The 25,461-nt window shown below is 42.7% G+C and overlaps 1 protein-coding gene across 24 annotated transcripts in view; it reads left to right on the top strand.

The window, feature by feature from the left end:
- Positions 1-25,461, top strand: part of DOCK9 (dedicator of cytokinesis 9) — a 256,028-nt gene that overhangs the window by 56,570 nt on the left and 173,997 nt on the right. For 6 of the 24 annotated variants that reach the window (XM_074329457.1, XM_074329451.1, XM_074329456.1 and 3 more), the window contains exon 1: positions 6,226-6,502. The exons of 9 other annotated variants lie outside the window; for them this stretch is intronic. In XM_074329457.1, coding sequence (XP_074185558.1) covers positions 6,341-6,502 — 162 coding nt within the window. In that variant the 5' untranslated portion in view covers positions 6,226-6,340. Of the gene's footprint in view, positions 1-6,201; positions 6,503-25,461 lie in introns of those variants that run through there. 9 more of the 24 variants (XM_074329467.1, XM_074329474.1, XM_074329462.1 and 6 more) reach the window with 4 other exon arrangements.

Here is a 25,461-nt window from a genome sequence, read left to right as displayed (position 1 = left end):
AAGACTAGCTGCCCTCCTGGTTTTTTCTAATTTCACATCACTTGTTCCTGGAAATCATAGGAAAGCTGTGCCTAGTAAGTTGGTTTTCTTTTTCTTTTTCAAATTGTGATAAGATAGACATAACATAAAATTTACCATTTAAACTATTTTTAAGTATACTGTTCAGTGGCATTAAGTATGTTCACATTGTTGTGTAACCATCCATCTCTAGAACTTTTTCATCATCTCAAACAAACTCTATATCCTTTAAATAACAACTCCCCATATCCCCGTCCCCCACCCCCCAGCCTCTGACAACCACCATTCTATGTTCTGTTCCCATGAATTTGTCTGTCATAGCTACCTTATGTACTTGGACTCATGTAGTATTTGTCCTTTGGTGTCTTGCTTATTTCACTTAGTATAATGTCCTGAAAGGTTTATCCATGTTATAGCATGTGTCAAACCTTCATTTGTAAAGCTGAGTAATATCCCATTGTATGCAGACACCACATTTTGTTTATTCATACTTTGATGGACACTTAGGTTGCTCCTGCCTCTTGGCTCTTGTGAATAGGGTTTCTGGGCGGGAATTCCTGCCTGTTCTCAGGAATTTTTTCCGCTTTCCCATTCCTGAATCCGAAGATACAAACTGTTTTCTGTTCTCCACGATGAATCGTTTCCACACAGTGACGGCCAATACTACCAACCACCTGGGTTCAAGGAGCCGATTTTCCCGATTTCCCGACCAACTTTTCTCGGGATCCGGGAACGGGAAAGCGAAAAAAACTCTTGAGAAAGGGTGGGAATTCCCACCCGGAACCCCTACTTGTGAATAATGCTGTTATGATCATGGGTGTACAAATATCTCTTCCAAACTCTTTCAGTTCTTTTGAATATCTACCCAGAAGGGGAATTGTTGGATCATATGGTGATTCTCTGTTTAATTTTGTGAGGAATTGCTACACTGCTTCACAGGAGCTGCACCATTTTATATTCCTACCAGCAAGTAAGTTCCTTGTCTTAGCCCAACCTTTTCTTCCCTTAGGAGATCTGTTTTATTTTTAAAAGCCCTTGAACTTGGTTTCCTGACTGAAAAAGGAGGATTGGAGGTTGTTGCTTCCACTCCTTCCATGGGTCACCCAGTGATTGTGCCAGGGGTTCAGAGCACCGCACAAGAACTGGTTCCCTCCCTAATAGTCTAGCCCCAGTGGGGAGACACCCATGTAACTTTGTGTTCTCTACTTTTGAGAACATTTAAATACCACTGTATTTGCAGCAGACCTGACTCCATGATTTTATGTGGTCATGACTTTAGAGGTAGACTTTTTAGCAGATTCATTTGTTTCTCCACAGTGGTACAAACAGCAGTACAGACGGTAGTTCTCCCAGGGGCCTAAAACTACTGTCTGGACCCGTGTCCTCTAGGCCTACCTGTCGTCTCTATTCACCTGGAGGTAACTGGTGCTGGCATTTCAAAATGTTTTGGGGATGGGGATGATAAATGGTCGATAAATTTAGATACGCAGTAAGTCTGCCCACCCCATCCTCCTATCAAAATTTGAGGTTTCTGTGCCTGAAATACACAATGGTAGGAGAGTTCAACTTGTCCTTATTTTTTTAAAGGCCCTTATTTAATAATACTTTCTTAATTTCCATTCTTTAAATAATAAAAAAAAAACAACTTTCTAATGACTGTTGCTGAAACCTCTACTTGTTCTTCACCAACTATCTTAACTCCCTTCCCCCACCCCCAAACCTGGCATTTACCTCTTTTAACCATTCTTTATCAACAGGAGTAATTTGTGGATTGAATTTATTAGATCTGAAATTCTCATATCTTTGAATGACCCTCACTCTATTCTCTTAATATCAGGGATGAAAAGAATTTAATTTGGGGTAAAAGGGCCAAGGGAGAGCATGTGGTACGTACTAAGCCCTGTGGGAGACACTCTACTTACCTTTGATTAGACGATTGAACATTAAATGCATATGGTGTTCACAGACCCACTTAAATAAGGTTTTTTGTTGTTGTTGTTCAGCAGAATTCACAGCATTAATATATGAAATATGGACTGTCAGGGATGGAAATAAGTTCTTCATGTGGACTGGCTGTCATAATGACACTTGAATAGAATAAAAGACATGTTAGATTGAATTCTACCTGTTGTCCATTTATTTAGGTTTTGGGAAGTGTGGCTAAATCATCTATTATGATAATGTGAGGTCATTTCAGCCACTGCAGAATGGACAGAATTCCACTCCCTTCCTGGCCTCTTAAGATAGGACCCAAGGTCTAACGTAGGTAGAAGAGATGCATCTGTTTGAGATACAATATTACTTCTATTAATAGTTTGTAGTTCTAGATTTTTAGGTGTCACTTTAGATTCTTCTTTATCCACATTTTTCCGGAAAAGTATTAAGTAAATCTACCCATCAAACGAATTTGACTTTTAGAAGATATTTAAAACAGAAAGCCATTTGGCAAGGAGAGAGCTGCAAGTGGGAACAGCAGCTCCAGATGGATACGCTTTGGGTGGGGGTGGGGGTGGTGGGGTGTGAAAGCTTGAGATCTATTTGCTATGGTCTCTGTGGCTGAATGGTTGAGGTTTGTTGTGACCACCGAGTGGGCCCGCAAATCTTACCATGAACTTATTGTTTGCACAGGCTTTCTGGTAGTTTGTACAGCGTGGAGCCTCTCGCTGGTCTAAACTGCACTCCCTCAGGGCAGGCACCTCCCAAGTTCCTTGCTGAGTGTATTCCTGAGAAGTGGGGCCAAAGTAACAGTCAGAAGTTGTTTAATTCATTAAGCATGGAGGCTGTTTGGAGTTAGGCAGTAAGTAAACCCTTTGTGAAATATGAAACAATAGCTAAGTACATGTTTATAGCAATTTCTTGGTTGAGTTCTCTCCTGTTATCTTATTTGAACTTGACAACCTTTTGCAGTGGGCAAAGATGTTTTCCTCCTCCTCCCCTCTCCCATTTTTAATAGCAGCTTTATTGTGGTATAATTCGCTGTGGGGGTCTCTCCACAGAAAAGGATAGATCCTCCCTCCCACCCAGCACCACCATTTGCTTTGGATGTTGAGACTCATGACCACACACACACCAAGAGAGCGTGGACATTTTTATTGCTCATATAATGAAGCTCTTTAGGGAGAGCATGGATATTCCCAAGCAGGTCCTAAAATGGCTAAAAAGAGCAGGAAAAGGGGACTGGCTTGGGCTGTTTGTGGTGGTGAGGGGGTGGGGCTGGGGTGAGTGGTGAGTTTCCCGCTGGCACTGAAGGAGGGAGCCACCTGGTACTTGCTTTCAGCTTGCTCAGCTGTGGGACGGGAAGAAAGAGGGGTGAGACTTAAAAGCTCTCGTCACTAAAACACCAAGAATGGAGTCACGTTTCTTTATTACATTCACATACCATAAAATTTACCTTTATAAACTGTTCAACCCAGTGGTTTTTGGTATATTCATAGACTCTTGTGTACAGTTAGTGTAGATGTTAGAAACGCACTGTCTAATTTCTGAACATTTTCATTACCCCTGAAAGCAATTCTGCACCCATAAGCAGTCAGCCCCCATTCCTTCCTGCCCCAGCCCTTAGGAACCACCAATCTACTTTCTATCTCTATGCGTTTGCCTGTTGTGGACATTTAATTTAAATGGAAGCATATAATCTGAGGCCATGTGTGACTGGCTTCTTCTACTAAGCGTGACATTTTTCAGGTTCATCCGTATTGTAGCATGCATCAGAACTTCATACCTTTTTATGGCTGAATACTGTTCCATTGTGTGGGTATCCTATCCTAGTTTGTCATGTTAAAAGACAATTGATTGGTATCATCTGAGAGTGAGGCAGTGATGGGAGCGTCAGGTATCATTATTAGCAGGAGAGGAAGACATGGGCTTGGATCTCATAAGGGCGTCAAGGTGGACATCCAGTCTTGGGAGCTGTGTAAATTAGAGGTGACATTTAAAGATGTGAGCGTAAATGTGATCTCCAAATTGAAGTATATACTCTGTAGGTGGCTGACCTGGTTGCCAATAGATACCAGTCATCTATTCCTGTCCTCCAATGGAATTCATGCTAATTATCATTTTAGACCAATCCAAGATCATTCTGATGCAGAAAAATCAATGAAACCAAATACACATGTTGAATGATTCATTTTGTCATGCTTCTATTAGCATGAAACCCGTTTTTTGGCCTTGTTGAATCATTTGCTGTAAATATTTTCTGATGTTTTTCTTACCCACTAATTCTGTTGGTTGGAAAAATGAATAATATTTAAAATTGATCCAGTTGCTGAAATGCTTATTATTGTATCTCTAGGAAACGTTTCCTTTTCCTCTGAGTGATTGTTAGGAAATGGTTCCATTCTCTCCTAGTATTGTTTTAAATATTGACTTTGAGCTTTTAAAGTAAGTCAACTATACCAACAGTTTCATATTTGCTTGTCACTTATAATCCTTTGTAAAGTTCAAACATAACCTTTTACATCTCAAATAATGTTCTCTGAATTCTACACCCCGTATGTCTAAAATAGGTAATACTAATAAATTAAGGTTTTAATTTCTAGGTACAACCTTTATTTGCATTCCATGAACTACTACTTTTCAAATTGTTTCCCTTGTCATATAGAAGTGAGGTTAATTGATGAATTTTCTGAATTCTCAAAACAATTTAACCTATGTGTGTAGTGTTCTATAGTCTCCAGGACTCAATTTCTGTGTGGATGTTTTTCCATGTTATTTATCTGCCAGCATTGTGATGTCACATAAAGAATTTAATCTTCAGATGTCAGGACTTGGGTATAATCTTGAACATTATAGCTCTGTTTTAACAAAATTACCATTCTGAAGCAGAACATTCTAGACCACATATAATTACTCTGTTTTTTGCGTGTGGCCAGTATCCTTTGATGTCCTGTGGCAATTAGATTTTTGCGTAAAAATACAGGAGATAGACAAAGCCTGGATGTTTGCTTATCCATGGGGCCTAGTCAGTAAACTAGCCACAGAAAACAGAAATTTTGGGATTATTAGGTGTTCTCTAAAGATCTGCCTTTACTACATTACACCAGTTTCTGTTACCAACACGCCGGTACTCAATTATTCTAATTCACTCTAACTTTGAAATCCATAGATAGAAAGTGAAAGCCATTTGTTGCCTTGTGAAAAAAGGAAGAATGTCAGAACAGATCTTAAAAGAGCAGCCACTTTTTTCCAGATGCATGTTGTGGGTGGAAGGGATTTGCCTGTGTGTTCACCATGGTCTTTTTATACCATTCTCTTTTCATTTTTTAGAAGGAAAATGGCAAGAGTCAATTTAGGATTATATCAGTGACACGCTTCTCTGTTAGTCATCCCCAAAGACACACACAAGATAGTGTAGTGTCACTGAGTTCCATCTGCCGTGGAAGGGTCTGTATTATTTATGCACCCAAAAGAATAACCTTGTTGACTGTGGGACTTCAGTGTGTCTTTACCCTTGGAGTGCTGCTTCAGAAGGACCAGGTAACCCTTTATCCATGTGCTCCTTTGCATCTTTGGGTACCAGCGATGGGAGAATCCTTTCTAGCAGTGTAAACTCTCTAGCAAAGAGAAGTGGACAGAAGTCAAGATTGACACAGCAGTTTTATGTTCCCTTGTGGTTTGCTGTCAGCAAGCTGTTACCCACACATGGAAAAGGTTGTTTGAAGTGGGCTTACACATGTTTCCATAGCAGCAGTCATCTTAGTGATTTCACTCATTTTCGGCCTTTTTTCCCCTTTTGCTTCTCTGTTCCTTGCGGATGCAGGATTAAACAGATAGCATATTTGGGTCAAGGAAAGGGGTGTTTGCTAACATGGATGCTGGCGAAGCATCCTGGGAGAGTGATTTCTTGCAGCAGATGAACATTCTTTGTGCTTCTCAGCAGCATCTGTAGCACGGTGACTCTCTGGCACTGTCTTTTTCATTTTGGGCAGGCTCTGAGATTCAGAACAATCCTAAGCAATTCGCCGGAGCCAGCAGTTTTCTGGTAACCACATGTAAATCTGTCTGTTTGTGGGTATTAACAGTGAAACGAGCTACTGAAAAAAAAGGATACTTGAAGGGTTTGGGTGCATCCGAGGTGTGTCATCGTGTGTTTGCACCACCCCTCCTGGTTTACACTCGGAGCCTGGATTTTTTTTTTTTTTTTGTCAGGCTGTTGGGCAGGAGCAGACTCTAGTGCGACAGCTCGGAGCTTTCCCTTCTGTTCCGGTGCCGGCAACTGCCTGTCGTGAAGATGGTACAGTGGGAGCCTGCTCTGAAGCGCCAAGGAAGATGATGTGGAAACGGAGTAGAGATTGCTAGAAATCTGAACATCCACACCTTGGGGATGGGTTGCACTACTAGTGTGATTCTATTTAAAGGCATCCGTACTGTTTTTGAAAGAAACTGTGCTTATATGTGCAAACAGCAAGGAGAGAATAATGCCCTTGAATATGCAGCATACAGTTGGACAAAAGAAGATTCAGAACTATTGATCTCCTCCTGTCTGGTAAATGCTGTTTTGCTTAATTAACAAGTAGTTTGGTGGTGTTAGAATAAACTAGTCTTTACTTGTAAAGCAAATATATTAATTTCAGTATGTTACATGTATGTAGTCTGTGTCTAGAAATGGGTAATTGGTGGCCTTAAGTTTAAATTATGAGGTGCCTGCTTCTATGTGTGAGAATGTTATGTATTAATCAAAGCTGAATACACACAGAGACAAAAGCTGGAGTAAGATATTTGATTACTGAACAGTTTTCTAAGTTAGCTTTTATGAGTGTGCATGTTCTTAGCATAGTCTCAGAAATAATACTTGGTGAAGTGTGTATTTAGGGTATTAGATATTGAACCCTCTACCAGTGATAGCAAATTATTCAGTCCCTTTACATCTTAGTCTTTTACTTGGCTAGATTTTTCTTACTAATGGCTGGTGGTCAGTCCTTTGATCCAGGGGGAGGTATTTAAAGGCAGCATGAGAGAAAACTGTAATGGGTATAAGAAAAATGTGGTTTTATTGTTTTAAATCCAACTATTTATAATGTTTCTGGGTGAAGGCTCTTGTAAGTAAAAGTAAGCTTAGTTTTTGCCTCTTGTCACAATGCACGAGATGGTGTCAAGTCACAGATGGGTGTGCCTCTCCACAGCCTTCCAACGAATTCCAGGCTCGTGAGGAAGCTGCACACTGCTCTCTGTCCTCCTCCCTCAGGATGCCTTGCCACTTTCCCTTCTGTTCTGATCACAGTTTGTGTCAAAATGAGTGAGAATAATACATGTGAGTGTTTCTGTGTGTGAGTCTGGCCCGGGTGAGGGGTGCCGAAACCCTGAAACCTTCCCTGGTTATTAGGCTGCCGACTGAGACCGAGGGGGAGTGCTGGTGTGCCATCCGAATCGCAGGATCAGATCGGATCACCTCAGCCTTGCAGGGCCCCAAGAGAGGGTGCATTTTGTGCAGGGGCTTATGTGATGTTGGCTCTCTAAATAGTTGGGAGGAAGAACAGGAGGGCATCACGTGAGCATCAGATGCATTCTGGAAAGCAGTGTTATATGTGGGTATATAATTTAAGTGGTGCTGTATTAACTGTTAAATATTTTAAACTCTAATGTATTTTGGAATGGGCTTTTGAGAATAACGGGTCTCAGAGATGAGAAGGCCCAGTTCATGATAGCATCTGTCCCATTTGTGGAATCCATAGCCCCACAGCCCTGGGACTACTTGGCCGGTGATGGCAGCACGGCTCCTGTGCTACCTGCATCTCTGCTCCCTCAGGCCACACTGACTTATCTTTGGTTCACCTGCCTTTGCCAGTCTGCTTGTGTTTCTTTTTATTTTATTGTGTGAGGGAATAATGACCTGCCAGGGGCTCAGACATTGGAGACATTGCTCCAGTACACTGGATCGGATGCTCCCAGCTCACCACCCTCGCCTGCACCAGCAGACCGAGACCGCCGACCTGACCCACGTGTATGTGGCCAAGGGGCTTCGGGTGGAAAGATGCACCTGCTCCCGCTGAACCAGTCTCCCTCCTCCTGTCCCTGACCCCGTGGCCTCCTCTCCACGTGACAAACAGTGGCATTCCTTTGAAAAGAAAAGTCAGACTGTTAAAAGCCTCTGCTCAGAGTCAGATCCAGAATCCTCCCAGTGCGTTCAGGTCCGTCCCAGCATCCCCTGCTTCCTCCTCCTCACCTCCATTTCTTTCTCACTCTCTCCGCATTCCTCACTTTGCTCCAGCATCTCAGGTGGCCTCTCTGTTCTCTCTCCTGGGACACCACTACCCAGGTGTTTACCTGGTTCACCCCTGGCCTCCTGCAGGGCTTTGCTCAGTTTCCTTTTTTCAGTGTCTCTCGTAACCCTCCCAGCACATCCTCCCCGACTCCCTGCCATAGTTTCTCCATCTTTATCTCCACCTGAGGTAATCAGTCAAGAATACCAGCGTAAGTATAGCAATGCTAATTACTAGTGTTACTTAACATTAAGTGCAAGAATAAGATTTATAGGGCAGGAATTTTTGTCTACTTACCACTCTTCCCCAACCGCTAGAACAAAGCCTGACTCACAGTATGCTCAGTTCATGAGTGAATTCTGATGAAACGGTTTTATTGTCCTGACTTGAACTTGGAGAAGCTACTGAGAAGCTAGGTTCTAATCACTTATTCTAAAATCAAAGTCGTGAAAAACTTTATGTCGTTTACCCCGTAACAATAATGGGCTCATCTTGAATAACGTCTCCTGGCCAGTTGACCTTTCATCTCCCTGTAGTTATACTTTGCAACCCTTTGTCTTGGAGCTACACCAAGGCTGAATGTTCCATGGGTTTCATATGGTCAAGAGTGTCAACTGATGATACAACTTTTGGATCCGGTCCAGCTCTGTTGATACCTATTATATGACGTAGTCATTTGGGGACGTTTTCATCCTTTGGTTTGGGGCAGCCAAACCCTTTCTTCAGGAGCCCTGACCACTGGCACTGCCTTGGGTCACCTCCATGCAGAGGTAGGCTGATCTTCTCTTCAGGCCAGTGTGGGTCCTTGTCATGTCAGGCTCCTTAGCCTTCGGTGGGTGGGTGTCTGCTCTTCCTCCAGCTCAGGGGGCCACTCCAGCCCATGGCTCTGCCTTAACTTGTCATCAGGTCAGAGCTGTACTTGGCCTGCTCCTCAGAGTATAATCCCTTCCTCGGCCACTCAGTGTGCACCAGACCTTGCGGAGGGAAAGTAATCGTGACGGACAGCTGGGATGGCTTTTTTCTAGGCCCCCCCCATTTTTCTAGAGACTCTAAAATCCCAAATACTGTCCATCAGTCAGAAACCCACATGCGTGGGTGCCTCGTTTTGGCCCCAGTGGAATTGCTTTGTGTTTTTCTCTTGGACTAACTGAAGGACGTCATTAGAAACATCCTTAGGAAAGTGCTGTCTACGGTGAGGGTGTTTTTGAGGGCTTCACTCATTTGCTGTCAGAACAGTGAGAGAAGGCGCCGTAGTGTCAGTGTCGCATTCAGAGTGACAACGCGTAACCAGCCCTCAGGGTTTGCATCCCAGACCCACAGCTTGCTGGGTAAGTTTGGGCAATTTACTTAACCATTCTCTTCCTCAGTTTTCTTATCTATTATATGCAGATAATAGCAGTACTTACCACATAGGATTATTAAATGCATGAATATGTCTAAAGTTCTTAGGACAGTGTCTTGCACATAAGTTAGTGCTAATTGTTAGCTATTATTATAATTATTTCTATATTTTAGTGTTCTCTTCATGAGAAGCCCTGGAAGCCCTGGAAGCGATTTCTTCTCTCCGTACTTTGAATGGTTGTGCTTTTTCTGAGGAACTATTTTATTTTTATTTTACATACATTATGATTCATGTAACTGACTTCAGCCACCGCTTCAGTTGACTATTAAAAGAAATCTGAGTTCCAAACACATGACCCAATTCTAACAGATATATAGGCTCTTTCAAAATGATTTTTTTTTATATTGCCCTTAAACTTTGCTTTTTATTTTCCCATATTGCTATTTTATCACAGTCTGCTTTTTCTCATCTGCTTATTAAAATACTTTAAAATCTTATTTTGTATGTATTTATGTAAATCACTTTGAATCTTTTGGGAACAAGGCAAGGCATACATTAATAAGCCAGTAGAGGACTATGTAGTGCAAAGCCTTTTTACAATCATTAAGGTTGGCCCTGAAGCAAAAATCAGATGTCTTGAGTGTAGACTGAGCTTTGTACGGCTGCAGCTGTGCGATCTTATATAGGAAGTTTCCTTTTCTATCTAAGTGACATGAATGAGCCCCGTGGTGGTTAGTCCCCTGAGAAGTGGGCTTATCTAGCAGTTGTGGACTGACTGAATTTCACATGTGCTACACTTACATTTTGACTAGTGATTCTACTGCGATGGAGGAGCATGGCTGAATTGGGATAGATTTTACTCCTGAGTATAGACTTTTTTCTACAGTTTCCCCTTTCTAATTAATTGAGTGTACCATTTTAGTTTAGCTCATTCAAGAAATTACCCTGAGTGGTTTTTTTGTGTGCTGGGTGCTCGACATCCAGCAGTGATGAGGCAGCTCCCGGGGAAGGTTGACACACAGGTCCCACAGGGCACTGTCAGAGGGCACCAAGGCACCGGCCTGGGCGTGATCCGTGAGGAGGGGCAGCTTACACAGAAGTGAAATGCTTGTCTATCCCAAGGCTTGTGATGGGCCCAGACTTATGGGCTAGGACTTGACTCATTTTACTCACAGCTAGTAATAGAATACTCCCCTCTCTTCACGTGTCTGTGGAAGAATTGAGGAGCTGTGGGATTATTCTGTACCATGTTCTCTTTGTGGTGATTGTAACTAAAGTGGAAGAAGCCACTCAGTTATAACCTTGATAGGAGCTGCGACCCCATCAGCAGCTTCGTAAAGAGCAGTGAGGAAAGCAAACTGCTGGAAGTCACGAAGGGAGAAAACAAACTCTCTTGTCTTCAGTTTCTTTTGTGACATATTGGGATGCTATAGTGATAATTTTCCCCATTTGAAATTAACATTGAATCTTTTTTTATTACCTCCTTAACGCTTTGAAGTTTTTCATGGTTCTCCTCTTATAAGATTTGCTACACATCTTCACCGTGCTCTCAGCCTTTGTTACGGTATAGAATTTTATCAGATCACCTAGACTCCCCAGGCTAAACAGTCATTTGTAATTTTAAAAACCTATTGGCCATGAAAATCCTTTGACTTAGCACATGCTTTCTAACAGTCATTTATTGAATATGTACACTGTGCAAAGAGAACAGAGTTGAAGACGATGTGGTCTCTGGCTCTTAAGAGCCTGCAGCCCTGCTTGTGTGTGTGTCTGTGTGTCTGGAGATGGGGATGGGTGGATGACTGGGGCGGGGAGACGTAAGGGGAGATACGTGGTACAATCAATAATAAGTGGTAAGTGAAAGATGGTATCAGACCTGTCAGCTTAAGGCAGCTGGGAAAGTAAAGGCTGGATCTTGATTATTTTAGATGTTCTCTCAACTTTCTTGCACTGTTGTAATTGTCTTGAGCTGTAAGAAAGCAGAGATCTTCTTGGCTGCCTTCTGGGTCATTCCTTTGGTTTTAGGTCTGGTCACAGGGCTGTGGCTTTGGGTAGGCTGTGTTTTATATTTTATTTCTAATATCCTTCTTAGTGGTGCCAGTGGGTTTTGTTGTTTGTTTTGATCACAACAGTAAATTGATGTTTTCAAGGAACAGTCCGCTCTCATTCCTAGATCCATTTCCTGTGTCCTGAGATTGCACAGCTTGACTGATGCTGCTTTTTGTGAGTGTAGCCAATGTGAGCTAGCTAGCACGAGACAGTACTTCCCTTTCCCCAATGCTTTATTAAAACTTAGCGTTGTGTTTATCCATGGGATTCATTTATTTTAATATTTATTAAATTATAAACAGGTAATAAACATGGTAGAAACTAAGCTGCTATGTTCACTACACAGAGGTAGCCGTTGATGTACACATTTTGAGACAAAAACCTTTCAGAATTTCACCCATTTACAGCATGGTTCATAAAAGGAAATATATAAGAAGTTGCTATGGACTGAATTGAATCCCCCCTCAAAATTCATAGGGTGAAGTCCTAATCCCCGATGTGATTGCATCTAGAGATAGGGTCTTTAGCAAGTAATTAAAGTTAAATGAGATCGTAAGGATAGAGCCCTCATCTGATAGGACTGTGGCTTTATCAGAAGAGGAAGAGCTCTCTCTCTCTCTTTCTCTCTTTCTGTCTGTCTGCCATGTAAAGACACAGCAAGAAGGCAGCTACCTGCAAGCCCCGACCAGAGCCCTCACCTGGAATTGACCATGCTTGCACCCTAACCTTGGACTTCCTGTCTCCAGAACTAAGAAAATAAATTTCCGTTGTTTAAGTCACCCAGTCTATGGTATTTTGTTATAGCAGCCCTAGCTGACTTATATAATACACAAGTATAATAAGGATGTTATTTTGTTTTATAGTCTTGTAACTTGCTTTAAAGACACTCCATAATATATCCCAAATACCTTTCCATGTCCATAAGTACACATTTATGTCTCATTCTAAATGGTGTCAGCTCATTATATGGATGTGTCTTAGTCTGTTCGGGCTGCTCTAACAAATACCATAGAACAGACATTTATTTTTCACAGTTCTGGAAGATGAGAAGTCCAAGATCAAGGCATCTGCAGATTTGCTGTATGGTGAGGGCTGACTTCTTGGCTCTTCAATGGCTGTCTTCTCACTGTAACCTCCTATGGCAAAGGAGGCGAGGGATCTCTCTGGGGTCTCTTTTACAAGAGCATGAATCCTGTTTGTTAGGGACCCACCCTCGTGACCTAATCGCCTCCCAAAGGCCTCACCTTCTAATATCATCACATGCTTGCAGTAGGTTTCAACATTTGAATTTTGAGGGGACATAGTGTTTCAGTCCATTGAAGGATGTGACATTTCATTTAACTGATACCCACTATTCCATATTTTTCCAATTATAAATGCTGTCATAAACGTCTTTGCATGTGTACTTGAAACACTTATCAAATTGTTTTCTTGGCAAAGATTTCTAGACTTGGAATAACTGGTTCAAATTATATTTGCTTTTTAAGGAATTTTGATATATGTAGCTAGATTGCCCTCTAGAAATATTATTTTGAGAATTTAAAAAATTAAAGCCAAGAAGGTTTGTTTTCTCCCCTTGTGACTGTAAGGAGTTTGCCTTCATTATTGTTCTTTATTAAGCTGTTGACAGAGTTATCTGCTGAACAGAATAATATAAACTTAGGTTGCTGTACACTTAGGCGAGCAACCTAGTTATGCTGGGGCTCAAATTAGCACTAATTTTGCCTCAACTTCTGGGAGCATGACCACTAGCATTCTTAAATATCCCAGGAGAATTCTGAAATGTTCCATTGTGGGGCCTGGAATGTGTTTGTTCTGGGAGGTCTTCACCCTTTTCGAGTTGGTATACTTATTTCAAAGATATTAAAGAGCGAAAGAGCCCCAGAAATACTGAGTAGAAACAGATGAGTAAAGCTGTTATTACTTTGTTCAAGTCTTATTTTTTAGATATCCAAAGTAGTTTGCTTTTTGTTTCTCTCACAGTTTTAGTGAGAACCAACAACGTTTTTTGCTTTTCAAAAGTAACATTTATTACCTTTCATATTTAGAATACATAATTATTATAGGAAATTTAAAGACTACAGAGAAGAATAAAGCGTATAACAAAAATCAGCTATAATCCCACAGCCTAGAAATAATTACTGCTTAACATGTAGTGTATGTTTTCTGATAGATTTCCCGGCTTATGCAAATATTTTAAAAAGTGGTATAATATTCTTGATGCCTTTTTCACTTACCATTTTCTTATGCCCATAGTGTTCTGCTAAAATACGATTTAATACATGCATAATATTCCATTGTAATGTATATACTAGAATTTATTTAAATGTTTCTCTGTTAGGCATTCAGGTGGTTTTAAGTTAAGATTACAGAGACATTTTTACCCCAAAATCTTTCTATGGATCTGTAATTATTTTTCACAGGCCAGATTCATAAACATGAACTTGTTCAGGCAGGGATGAATTTTCCAAAGACCTTCTAAGTCATGTTGTTTGACTGACGATTCACCCAATCTTGTTTTATGTATGATGATTGCCAATGTCATTTTTGTCACTTTGAGAGACAAAAGACATAAATTTCAAACTCCACATCCTCCGTCATATTTATTTCAAATATTTTTCCGTTTTTCATTTTCCCTGTAGTTTTGTTTACTTTATTTATAGTACTTGTTTTCCTAAGAAGTTTCAAGGTATGTGATAAGCGTAATTGTCTTTTCCTCTGTGATTTCTTACATTACTTTTATGCTTAGAAATTCTTGCCTATTGCAGATTGTATATTTACCACTTGTTTCTTTTGGAATTTATTTGCTTGCTTATTTATTATTAATTAATTAATTAATTAATTAACTATATGGTTCTTTTGTCCAAGGGGCTTGTTGTCCACCTGTTTTTTCTTTGTTTCTTTTTTTAGTACATAAACTTGTAGTTGACATTCATTATTGTTCAGCTTCAGCTTCAGGTGTACAGTGCAGTGATCAGGCATCTACGTCATCCCTGAGATGGTCTCCCTAATGAGACAAGTGTCCATCAGATACCCTACAAAATCTTTACAACATTATTGATTACGTTCCCCAAATTAATTTTCAAAACCCCGTGGCCATCTTGTGGTTACTGACTGTTTTCTAATCCCCTCACCTTCCCCCTTATCCCCACACCCCTGCCCATCTAGCAACACTCTGTTTTTCCTCTATGTCTCCAAAACTGTTTCTGATTAGTTCATTCACTTATTATTTTCTTTAGATTCCACATATAAGTGAGATCATATGGTATTTGTCTTTCTCTGTCTGACTTATTTCACTTAACATAATGTTCTCTAGGTCCATCCATGTTGTTGCAAATGGTAAGATTTCTTTCTTCTTTATGGCTGCATAATACTCCATTGTATAAATGTACCACAGTCTCTTAATCCAGTTATCTACCGATGGGCATTTCAGTTGTTTCCATGTCTTGGCTATTGTGTATAGTGCTGCGATAAATATAGGGGTGCATAAAGTTTTTTGAATTAGAGTTTTGGATTTCTCCGGATAGATACCTAGGAGTGGAATTGCTGGATCATAAGGTAGTTCCATTTTCAGATTTTTGAGATACCTCCATACTGTTTTCCATAGTGGCTGCACCAACCTGCATTCCCATCAACAGTGCACAAGGGTTCCCTTTTCTCCACATCTGCGCCAGCACTTGTTTGTTGATTTATTGATGATAGCCATTTTGACTGGGGTGAGGTGGTATCTCATTGTGGTTTTTATTTGCATTTCTCTGATGGTTAGTGAGGTTGAGCATTTTTTCATATGTCTGTTTGCCATCTGTATGTCCTTTTTAGAAAAATGTCTCTTCATGTCCTCTGCCCATTTTTTAATTGGGTTGTTTGTTTTTTTTGGTGTTGAGTTGAGTGAGTTTTTATAAATTTGTGATATTAACCCCTTATCAGATATATCATTGGCAAATATCTTTTCCCATTTAGTAGGATCCCTTTTTGTTTTATTGATGGTTTCTTTTGCTGTGAAAAAACTTTTTAGTTTGATGTATTCCCACATGTTTATTTTTTCTCTTACTTCCCTCATGCGAGGGGATATATCAGTAAAAATCTTACTCCGGGTGATGTCTGTGAAGTTTCTTCCTATATTTTCTTCTAGGAATTTTATGGTTTCAGATCTTACATTTGAGTCTTTAAGCCATTTTGAATTTATTTTTGTATATGGTGTAAGGAGGTGGTCCAGCTTCATTTTTTTGGCATGTGTCTGTCCAGGTTTCCCAGCACCATTTATTGAATAGACTGTCTTTACCCCACCGTACATTCTTGCTTCTATTGTCATAGATTAAATGGCCATATAGGCATGGATTTATTTCTGGACTCTCTATTCCGCTCCATTGGTCTATGTGTCTGTTTTTATCCCAGTACCATGCTATTTTGATTACTGTAGCCTTGTAGTATAATTTGATGTCAGGTGTCATTATACCTCCCACTTTGTTCTTATTTCTCAAGATTGCGGAGGCTATCTGGGGTCTTTTATGGTCCCATATAAATTGTAGAATTCTATGTTCTATTTCTTCCACCTGTTTTTATAAGTGAATTTTTATTGACACATAACCACACTTACTTGTTTGCATGTTGTCTATGACTACTTTCATTGTGGCAGAGTTGAGTAGTTGTGACAGAGACCTATAATATTTACTAGCTGGCTGAAAATATTTATTAGCTGGCCCTGAAAGCTTGCTGACCCCTCTTTAGTCAGTCTAGAATTTATTTGGATTTATAGTTTAGTTGAGGTCCTGACTTGATTTCCTCCTTACCTCCAACACTCATTCTTGCTCCCGTCCTGTTTGTTGAATAATCCATTCTTTGCTCGTTGATTTGTGACCCTGCCTTTATTATATTTTATATTCTTTTGATGTACTGGGATTTGTTATGGTACTACTCTATGTCCATTATAGAAGCAAAGTTTTTATACAGCTGTCAGTTCAATTGCAATTTAGTAAAAATGGAAACAAGAAATTTGGAGAGAAAAACATAATTTCTACAGGCTACATACTGCATAAGTCGCTAAATTAAGTACTCTTAAAAAGCACATATTGGTATTCAGGAGCTAAGGGTTAAGTTTTGAGTGTAGAGTTAAGTATATTTATAAATTTGTTTCCTTGTGAAATAGCCTGTTCATAAAGTAGATAAAGCTTGTCTGTATAAGGACTTTCTGGTGCATTTTGATGAAAGAAGAAAAATTCCAATGTGGCAGCTGCATCCTCAAGTAACCTTGATTTGAATAGACACTTTTTGTATATCCGGTCTTTGCTAACAAAAGGAGTCCCAGCAAAATGTATGTAGGAGTACTACCGGAGTTTCCAAATTAAATGTATTTGTGTCTGCAGGAAGCACATCTGTGTCTTAATAGATGGAGAGTAAATTCTAGTTTTCCTTTTGTAGGTTATATGAATTCTAAAGATGATTTATTTCCCTCCTTACATTTTATGTCTGTGAAGGTTTAGATATCTGTGTGTCTGTGTGACTGTGTATTTGTGTATGTGTGTATGTTTTTGGTTGTCACCTCACTGCTGGAATATTGGATAAAGGGGTACTTTACCTTTTTCACATATCAATGAACAATCCAAGCCTTTATCCTAGGATGCAGTTCAGCAAGTACTTATTTCCTTGCCAAGAAAAAACCCATATCTGAGAAAATTGAAGTAATGTGGCTTGTGAACCAAAGCAGAGGGCCACGGAGCGAGTTGCTGTCTGTAGGTTCTTCTCTCCTGGAGGAAGCTCTGCCTTAACAGAGTCTCTGTGATGAGAGTTTGCTGTGGAATGCTAAGGTGTGAGTTTGGCGGCAGTGCTAGATGTGAAATAGTTTTACCCTTCTGCACGTTTTCCAGGCTTATGAAGTAGGCAGCACCAGCATCAAGGAATCAGTCTTACGACTTCTTCTTCCCCTGTGCTTTCTTTATTATTGAAGAGCAATCAGAAGAGAACCCAGAAATATATTTCCCTCTACTAGAAAAATCTATTTCCTTACAACACTTCTGACACCAAATAGGTGGGTTTTCCCCTTACATTAAACAATTCTGACGCTAAGTACGCAGAGTTAGGGCAGACCCCGCAGGGTAAAGGCTTGCTTACACAGCACTGCCCTCCACTTCAGATGCCACGGGTGAGTCCCACGTTGTCACTTGTGCTTCTGATCAATCACCTATAAATCGGAGGTTCCCACGATCCCTTCCTTGGGTTCGATAGATTCCTAGAGTGGTTCACGGAGCACAGGAAAGCACTTCACTTACTATTACTGGTTTGTTATAAAGGACACAACTCAGGAACAGCCAAATGGAGGCGATGCAGAGGGCCAGGTGAGGGCAAGGGGTGTGCAGCCTTCATGCTCTCTTCAGGCGTGCCACCTCCAAGCTCCTCTGTGTGTTCACTAACCTGGAAGCTCTTCGAACCCCTTCATTTAATTTTTTTGGGAGGTTCCATTAGGTAGGCATTATTGATTGAATCGTTGGCCATTTGTTATTAAACTCAGTCTTCGGCCCTTCTCCCTTCCACAGAGGTCAGGGAGCAGAGCTGAAAGATACAACCATCGAATCACAGCGTTGGTTCCTCTGGCAACCAGCCTCCTTCCTCTGAGTCACCTCATTAGCATAAACTCAGATATGGTTGAAAGGGGCTTATTATATATATCAACATGTGCTCTTCTCACCCCTGTCATTCAGGGAATTCCAAGAGTTTTAGAATCTCTGTGCCGGAAACCAGGGCACAGACCAAATATGTACTTCTTATTATGTCACACCCAATAACCACGGCTTGTTTGCTGGTAACAGTGAATAAGCCACAGCTTATGTTCTCAGAGGGCATCAAGCAGGACCCTGGCCGTGATGGGGGTAAGCACAGCTGCCGTGAGAAAACCTACCAGGGACTCCTGGCTCACCTTTGGGACAAAATCAAGGAAGGCTCTTGTAGGAGGTGATGTCTAACTTGCGTCTTAGAGGAGGAGGAGCATTTAACCAGGTGAAGGGGTAGGAGAGGGACATGTCTGCACGGGGAGCAAAGCCCCAGGGAGGGAGAGCTGAAACCTTGGAGCTACTAATAATTCCACAGGCTGGAGGGGGCCGGGGGACAACTGTGGGGGTACAGTGGTGACAGTGAGGCTAAAGAGGTCATCAGGGGCCAGATCATGGTGGGCCTTTTGGAACTTTATCCCAGCATTGGGAAGGGAGCCATCTACTGAAGGTTTTCAACAAGGAAAGACGTGGTCAGACAGATGTTCCAGGAAGATCCCTCAGACTGCAGAGAGAATGATGGGTTGGAGAAGGGGGGTTGGGGCACCTGAAGACTGGAACACTAATGAGGAAGTGCTTGCACCGGGTGACAGGGGATGGCAGCCTGATGAGGGTGGGTGGTAGTGGAGCTGGAGAGAAGCGCCTGGACTTAAGAGAGAGTTAAATGAGAGAAGGAGTCAAGAGTGTTCACAGGTCTGCCTCGAGCACCCCCGGGTGCCATCTATGGAGCTGGGGACAATGTTGAGGCAATGAGTCTGGGGGAGATGGGATGGAGAAGAGGATTTCAGTTTGGGAAACCCTGTATTTGAGGATATAGGTGCACTAACATCGAGACATCTGTAAATGAGTGGGCCATGACTACTGGGGCTGTAAGTCGAGTTGTGGATCTCAGCAGGGTAAGGAAGGGGGGTAGGTGAGGTGTCCTAGTGAGAGTGCTCACAGTGCAGAGAGCCAAGGGCCCTGGGAAGGGCACAGGAAACGGAGCTGGAATAGTTATCAGCACTGGAGTGTTCAGAGAAGTGGAGGATAGGTTTGCATGGGAAACAGGACTGTAGCCACTTAAATCCCCAGAGCTTGGAGCGCTTTGCCTGCCTGTGTTTGTTTATGCCTCTTGCCTCTAGTGCACGGAGACCATCCCCTGTATTATTCATAGAAACAGTTAATGAAATACGTGCACAGTATCCTTCTTGGTGCAACAGACTTTCAAGGTGAATATGCCCTCTGCCCTTTAGACGGCTTCTGTAGTGGGGAGGGAAATGATTGATCACTGAATAAAGCTATCCCCTCGCCCCCAAATCAGAATAGCTGACATTTATGGAGTGTTCACTAGTTATCATGCCCTGTCACGAGCTCTTTATTTACTCATTTAATCCTTACGACAACCCGGTGAGGTAGCTATTCATGTTACCTTTATTTTATAGACGGGGAGACCGAGGAACAAAGAGGAAGGTAGATACTGTCTGAAGTCGCATCGCTAGTCAGTAGCACAGGTGGGATTCAAGCCAGTCGTTGAGCCCCCGAGCCTGTGGCCCACGTGGTACCTGAGAGTCCTGCCTGGGAAAGTACTCAGCAATGAATGAACCCCACAAAGACGGGAGGGTGAAAGAGTGAGAGAGAGATAAAGATGAATAGGGAGCCTGGTCTAGCTTGGGAGACAAAAGTAAACATTAGTAGGAAACAAATGTAAACCATATGACCAGAGGCGATGGGGAAAGATTGAAGAGAAAGTGGCTTTTGAGTTGGCCTTTGAAGAATAAACACAAACCCTTCAGGGGTTAGGGTGTGAGTGTAGGTGGGGAGTTCAGAACTGGGGTGAGATGAGTTGGCTAGTATGGACGAACAACTTGCCTTCCAGTCTGGAGGCCTGCAGGCCGCTATGGGGTGTTTAAGACCATCCTTCTCCCATGAGAGTCGGGTCAGAATAAGAAAGGAAGAGACTGGAGGCAGGGGATCCAGGGATAGCAAAAGGATCAGTCAGGAGGGATTTTTTATGCAGCTAGCATTTGCTGGGCTGTTGCATGCTGGAAGTGGATGAGGGAGCAGGAAATAACGATGCCAAGTTCTGGCTTAAGCAGTGGTGATGCCATTAATCACACGCCGGCACAGAAGGGGTGGGGCAGGTTTCAATGGAGCTGGTGTGAGCAGAGAAGGAGGAGAGAAAGATCATGAGTTCGCCTTTGGTCTTGCTGAGTTCGAGTGCCTGAGGCACCCTCCGGTCAGGGACAGATCCCACTTTTGTAGGGCCCTGAGGCTTTTTCAGTTGAGTCCCTCCTTAGGAAAAAGGATAGAAAATTACAAATACCAAAGTAGGTACTGGACCTTGGGAGGGGCCCCTGCAAGGGAGGGTCCTGAAGTTTAAGCTCCGTTAACTTCCGGGGAACCTGCTTCTGTGTCATGGCAGATGTCTGAGGCTCCTTGAGGTCTGTTTCTGTCTCTGATGTCCCCTGCTGTGTCTTTCTTGATGTCTGAGTGCTCCCAGGTTCTCTCCCGGCTTTAGGCTGCTCACCATCTTGTTTAGACTGTTAGAGCTAATTGACGGTAATCCAAGTAGGTTATCTTAATGTGATGTCTAGGGAGGTTGTGCAGTGCCTTCTGACTTTCCTGTGGAAAAGGCATCCTGCTTCCACTGTCTTTCTAATACACAAGAGAAATTGAAGGCTAAAGCCACAAAGGGCTTGCATAGAATGAGGGGTTCAGTCTGTCATCACTGCCCATGACCGAAAGAGGAGAATGCTAAGTGTACTCTAGTTAGACTGTCAGCAGGAATTAGGGGCCATGTACACATTGCACTGTAGCATTTCTGGCTTTGAAAGTGTTTTGGGAAACTGAACACTGTTTGGGAAAAAGTGTTTGGGAAACTACTGTGCCTAAAGCCTCTCACTTAGAACCAAACCGTTTAAACCAAGTTTAAATGGTTTCTAGGAGAGGTTAAAAGTGCTTTCCTGATAGCCAGGAAGTGTAGACAGCACACTGAGGTAGGTGTCCCCGTAATACTTACAAAATGAGTTCTGTCGCAGGAAGATGGCATGGAGAAGCGAACACGGGCATTGCTGTTTAGTCTGTGTCTTTGATAGCTCCTTCTGGAAAACCTTTCCTTGCAGGGAGATAATTGGTGACGATGCCAAGGGCGAGGTTATATTTGGGTAAAAAGTCCTCTTTCCTTTTGCTGTGCCTCAGCCTTTGGAACCCCCTAGCGTGCCTCGTCCTCTGGGTGGCCGCCCTCCCACCCTGCCTTGGAGCTCCAGACTTCCATCTCCACTCCCCTTTCACGTCTCTGCGTGAATGATCTCAGCTAGATCTGAGGTTCTCATCTGATGCAAACATTCACACCATGGTATAAATAGCTAACAGCATTTTATCTGCCAAGGGGTGTTTGCATTGTAGAGGGGAGTTTGCTAACTAAGGGTGGGTAGCCCTGGAGGTGATCACGGAAGATTTCAGAGCAATTTGTCATTCATTTCCAAACTGCAGCATGACTGGAGTTTGTATGCCAGTGAGGCTCTGTCTGCGAGTTTGGGTTTTTGTTTTGATTACAGGAGGAAAATGTTTTGTACTTCACGTTTCTTCTTTTCTAAGTAGCGCACCGTTTTCTGAGTACAGTTTTAGCAGAGTGAATTTCCAATGTTTCATTGCGGAGGGCATGAGGTTTTTAGTGGAGGCCTTCTCTGCTATGTCCTGCCACCTGCAAGCCACCCAACTCCTCTGCCAAGGTCCCAGAAAGTCAAGGTTGGGAAGCTAGTACCTTGCTTTGGCAAGTTGGCTCCTGCTCTTGTGAACTGAAAATATCTGCAGATTATATCAGGGGCCTAAAATCCTGGGGCCTTGTCGAGACAGGGCACTAAGTTGTTGCTTTCTCATTCAAATCGGTGACCTGCTGGTGTTCCTGAGTCTGTGTTTAGAGCTGAGTGCTGCATCTCAAGAAGGACATAACAGGGCAGGAGAAAATCCAGAGAAAGCCCATTAAAAGGACCAGTGCAGATGTATAACCTACAGTTGGCAGGTAGAAGCCCCTTCTATGTCTGTTTTTCTCCCAGAGCCTTAAGACAGTCCAGATCATCCTGCTTTTAAAAATCTGGTTGGGTTGGGGGGCTGGGGGGTTGGTGAGTGAGATGGGTTATTGGAGGCAGGCAGAGCCCTGAGCTTTCCAGCCCTGCCTACAAAGTGGACACCAGTGTCTTCTCTTTGGTTTTCCTTTTCCACTACAAAGAGTAGGATTTCACTAGTTCTTCTTTGCTGGATTAGCAAAAGAGGGTGCATGAATGATTTCTGGGAACTTCGATGCAAGAGAATCAGTGCTGACTTTCCATTTTCACTTTTCACCCTTGGAATTCAACCACCTTTTAGACCGGGCTGTTGTGTTACAAAAGGATGCAGGCCGCTGTCCAAATCATACTCTCTTGTGACCGGTGTTGTAAAACAAGTGGAAACTCTGATCGTTTCTGCAGATGCATGTTTATCTGAAAAACGCTGGGCACTGTCCAAAGGGAAAGCAGGCAGTTATGCTCTTAATTTTAAAAACAACCTCTAGCTGCCCCAGAACCTTAAAACTTTTCACTTGCATAATTTCTAATCACCCTTTGTTGAAAAAGAAACATTGGGGGGAAAAAAGAGGAAACATTGAAGATAGGTATAAGGCCTGCTTATGTTTGTCCTGCATCTCCAGACGTGGAGGACTTGGCTAGAAGCAGGCAATTAGGGAATTCAGAAGGCCAGATAATCTTGAAACAAGCAAGAGAGTTCATTGTTTAAGAATTCCTTCTATTGCGAAATGAATTAAAAAAAACACACACAGCAAAACTTAAAACGATTTTTGCTTTTCTTATTAAAAAAGAGTTGTTTTGTTATCCTCTCCTTGGCCACTTTCCAGCTTGTGTGTGTGTGTGTGTGTGTGTGTGTGTGTGTGTGTGTGTGTGTCTGTGTTCATAAGCTGCTCCTACGAACCTTTTTCCAGGCTACACGCCCACCCTCTGAGCCTGTGAACAAAAATAATTAGTTGGAAAGACCGTTGAAGGAATTCGGAGAATTGCTACACTAGGATTTCAGAGAATAGTTAGGCCATTTATTTCCAAAATATACCACGTATGAGCTTCTAGTGCCAAACTGAGTTTGGGGTAGGTCTTCTTATCACAAAAGTAAAGTGGGGAGTTGAGGCACAGCTCTGATTTCCTATCTACCCTGTTGTCTGTGGTTAGATGATTTATGTGGTAAAACTGTGATTCTAAGCTTGCTTTCCTCTTCCCCCTTTCTCTCCTCCCTCCACCACCCAGTCACTGTGTGTTGGGAATTGCAAACTAATTTTAATAATAGCCCTGAGTGAAACATTAGGAAGATGCATCTGATTGCTCAGAGCCATAGGCAGAGGTGGATGGATTTGGATTGTCCACCAAGATGAGTCTGCCCCATCACCAATCTCCATTATTGTTTTGGAAGAAAGGAGAGTAATCTAATCCGAATGATGGAGAAGCGTTTATGTGCCTAGAGTTAAGTTGCAGTGTTAGCAGCTCCGTAACCTCCCTTTAGAGAGCGTTGCTCTTACTCTGTTGGGTAGGAGACAGATTGGGAAGAGCTCAGCTGTGTACAGACTTAGGGAGGTTGGTCTGGAAGGAGGACGCTGACCACGACCGTGCTGCCTTCATGGATTTTACCAAGTCTCTTAGGTCAGAAACAGTACTTTGGCAACTTGCTTTGGGACTCTGCCTGGTGACTCAGATGGAAACCAAGGACAGGAGTGCTGTAAAGTGCACTTCAGGTTAAAAAGGGCTCATCACTTAACTGGTGACAGGCCTTTTCCGTTTGTCTGTCTGCCTGGGCAAATGATCAGCCCCTCGTTGATACCCAGCCAGTGAGCACAATTTGAACCTACCTCCAGAGGCTTCCGTTTCATTCAGCAAGATGAGATCTATATAGAGGTGTGGATGCCCTGACCTTGTCACACCCTGTGTGGCTTTCCTCTGTGATGCGACCCCTCCCCCTCCCCCTGCCCTATGGCTCCACTGTCCATGCAGGTCTGCAGTTAGCTGTTCTCAGCATGATTCACTCCTAGAAGGCTCACTGCATGCAAAGGAAAAGCGAGGAGGGCATCAGGTTGGGCACAGTGGTGTAACTTTTCCACCATCTGGGATGTTCCTGGGTTCTGCAGCGCATCTTAGAAAAGCAGACTGGCCTCTGCCTGAGGAACTCCTTGGGGCTGTAGCAAAGAGGATTCTAGAGGTTTAGCAGGGATTTGACCTGTTGGCAGAGGGTGGGCTGGGTCAGTACCATACCTGTGCAGAGTAAACCCTCCCTAACGATGAGGTTGGAAAGCAGGGTGCTTCTCACCATCCCCCGAGGCCCCACGTGGAGGTGTTTTCTAGTCTACAACACAGATGCACACAGTCAGGGGGTGTCTGGAATATTCCTGACTGCCCAGGACTGCACGTCTTGCCCTGACAAGCTGTGAATCAGCAATGCACAGAGACAGGGAAAGTGAATTCCCAGGGGAAAAACAGGGAAGGCTGAGCATGGCAAACCCTGGACAACATTGTGAGGACAGAGAGGTGCACCCGGTGGGTAGAGTGAGGGAGGGAAGTGCTGATAGAATCCTGTGCGTGGCTGGTTCTGAACACAGACCTTATTTTACATGGCTGCTGGTCTGCTTTTTCTTCTGGTGTGGCAAATAGGCATCCAGTGGCCAACCAGGAGACATGTTATCAAAGCCCTTGAGAGAGGTTCTCTTTACAGAGTTTTTTGGGCAAAGCAACTCTGAGGTGAGGGGCTCAGCATGACTGAGACGGTTAAATAAAAAAAAGGCTTTATTTAAAAATTTGAGCCAAATCGGTGAGTTCTTTTTATCCCAAGTTTTCATATCATTCCTGTTTGTGGGGGAGGGGAACCGTGCCTGACTAACAAATGGAAAGTGTGAAGTTATCTATGGAGGGATTCAGCTAAGCGGTTTCACTATGTGTTCGGGGGAAGTTACCGAGGTGTGGCCCCCATTAAGCAGGTGTGTTCTAGGCTGAGTGCCCTGTGCCTGGCCTCTTTTCCTGTTCAGAGGTTGTAGAAAGGGGAGCACGCATGTTTTTCTCTTTTCTTTCGGTTAAACCGGCTGAGAAAG

The sequence above is a fragment of the Rhinolophus sinicus genome, linkage group LG04 (genome assembly GCF_036562045.2).
Source record: "Rhinolophus sinicus isolate RSC01 linkage group LG04, ASM3656204v1, whole genome shotgun sequence".
Taxonomy (NCBI): Eukaryota; Metazoa; Chordata; class Mammalia; order Chiroptera; family Rhinolophidae; genus Rhinolophus; species Rhinolophus sinicus.
Note: the sequence above shows the minus strand (reverse complement) of the source record. Positions and strands in the feature narration are given on the sequence as shown.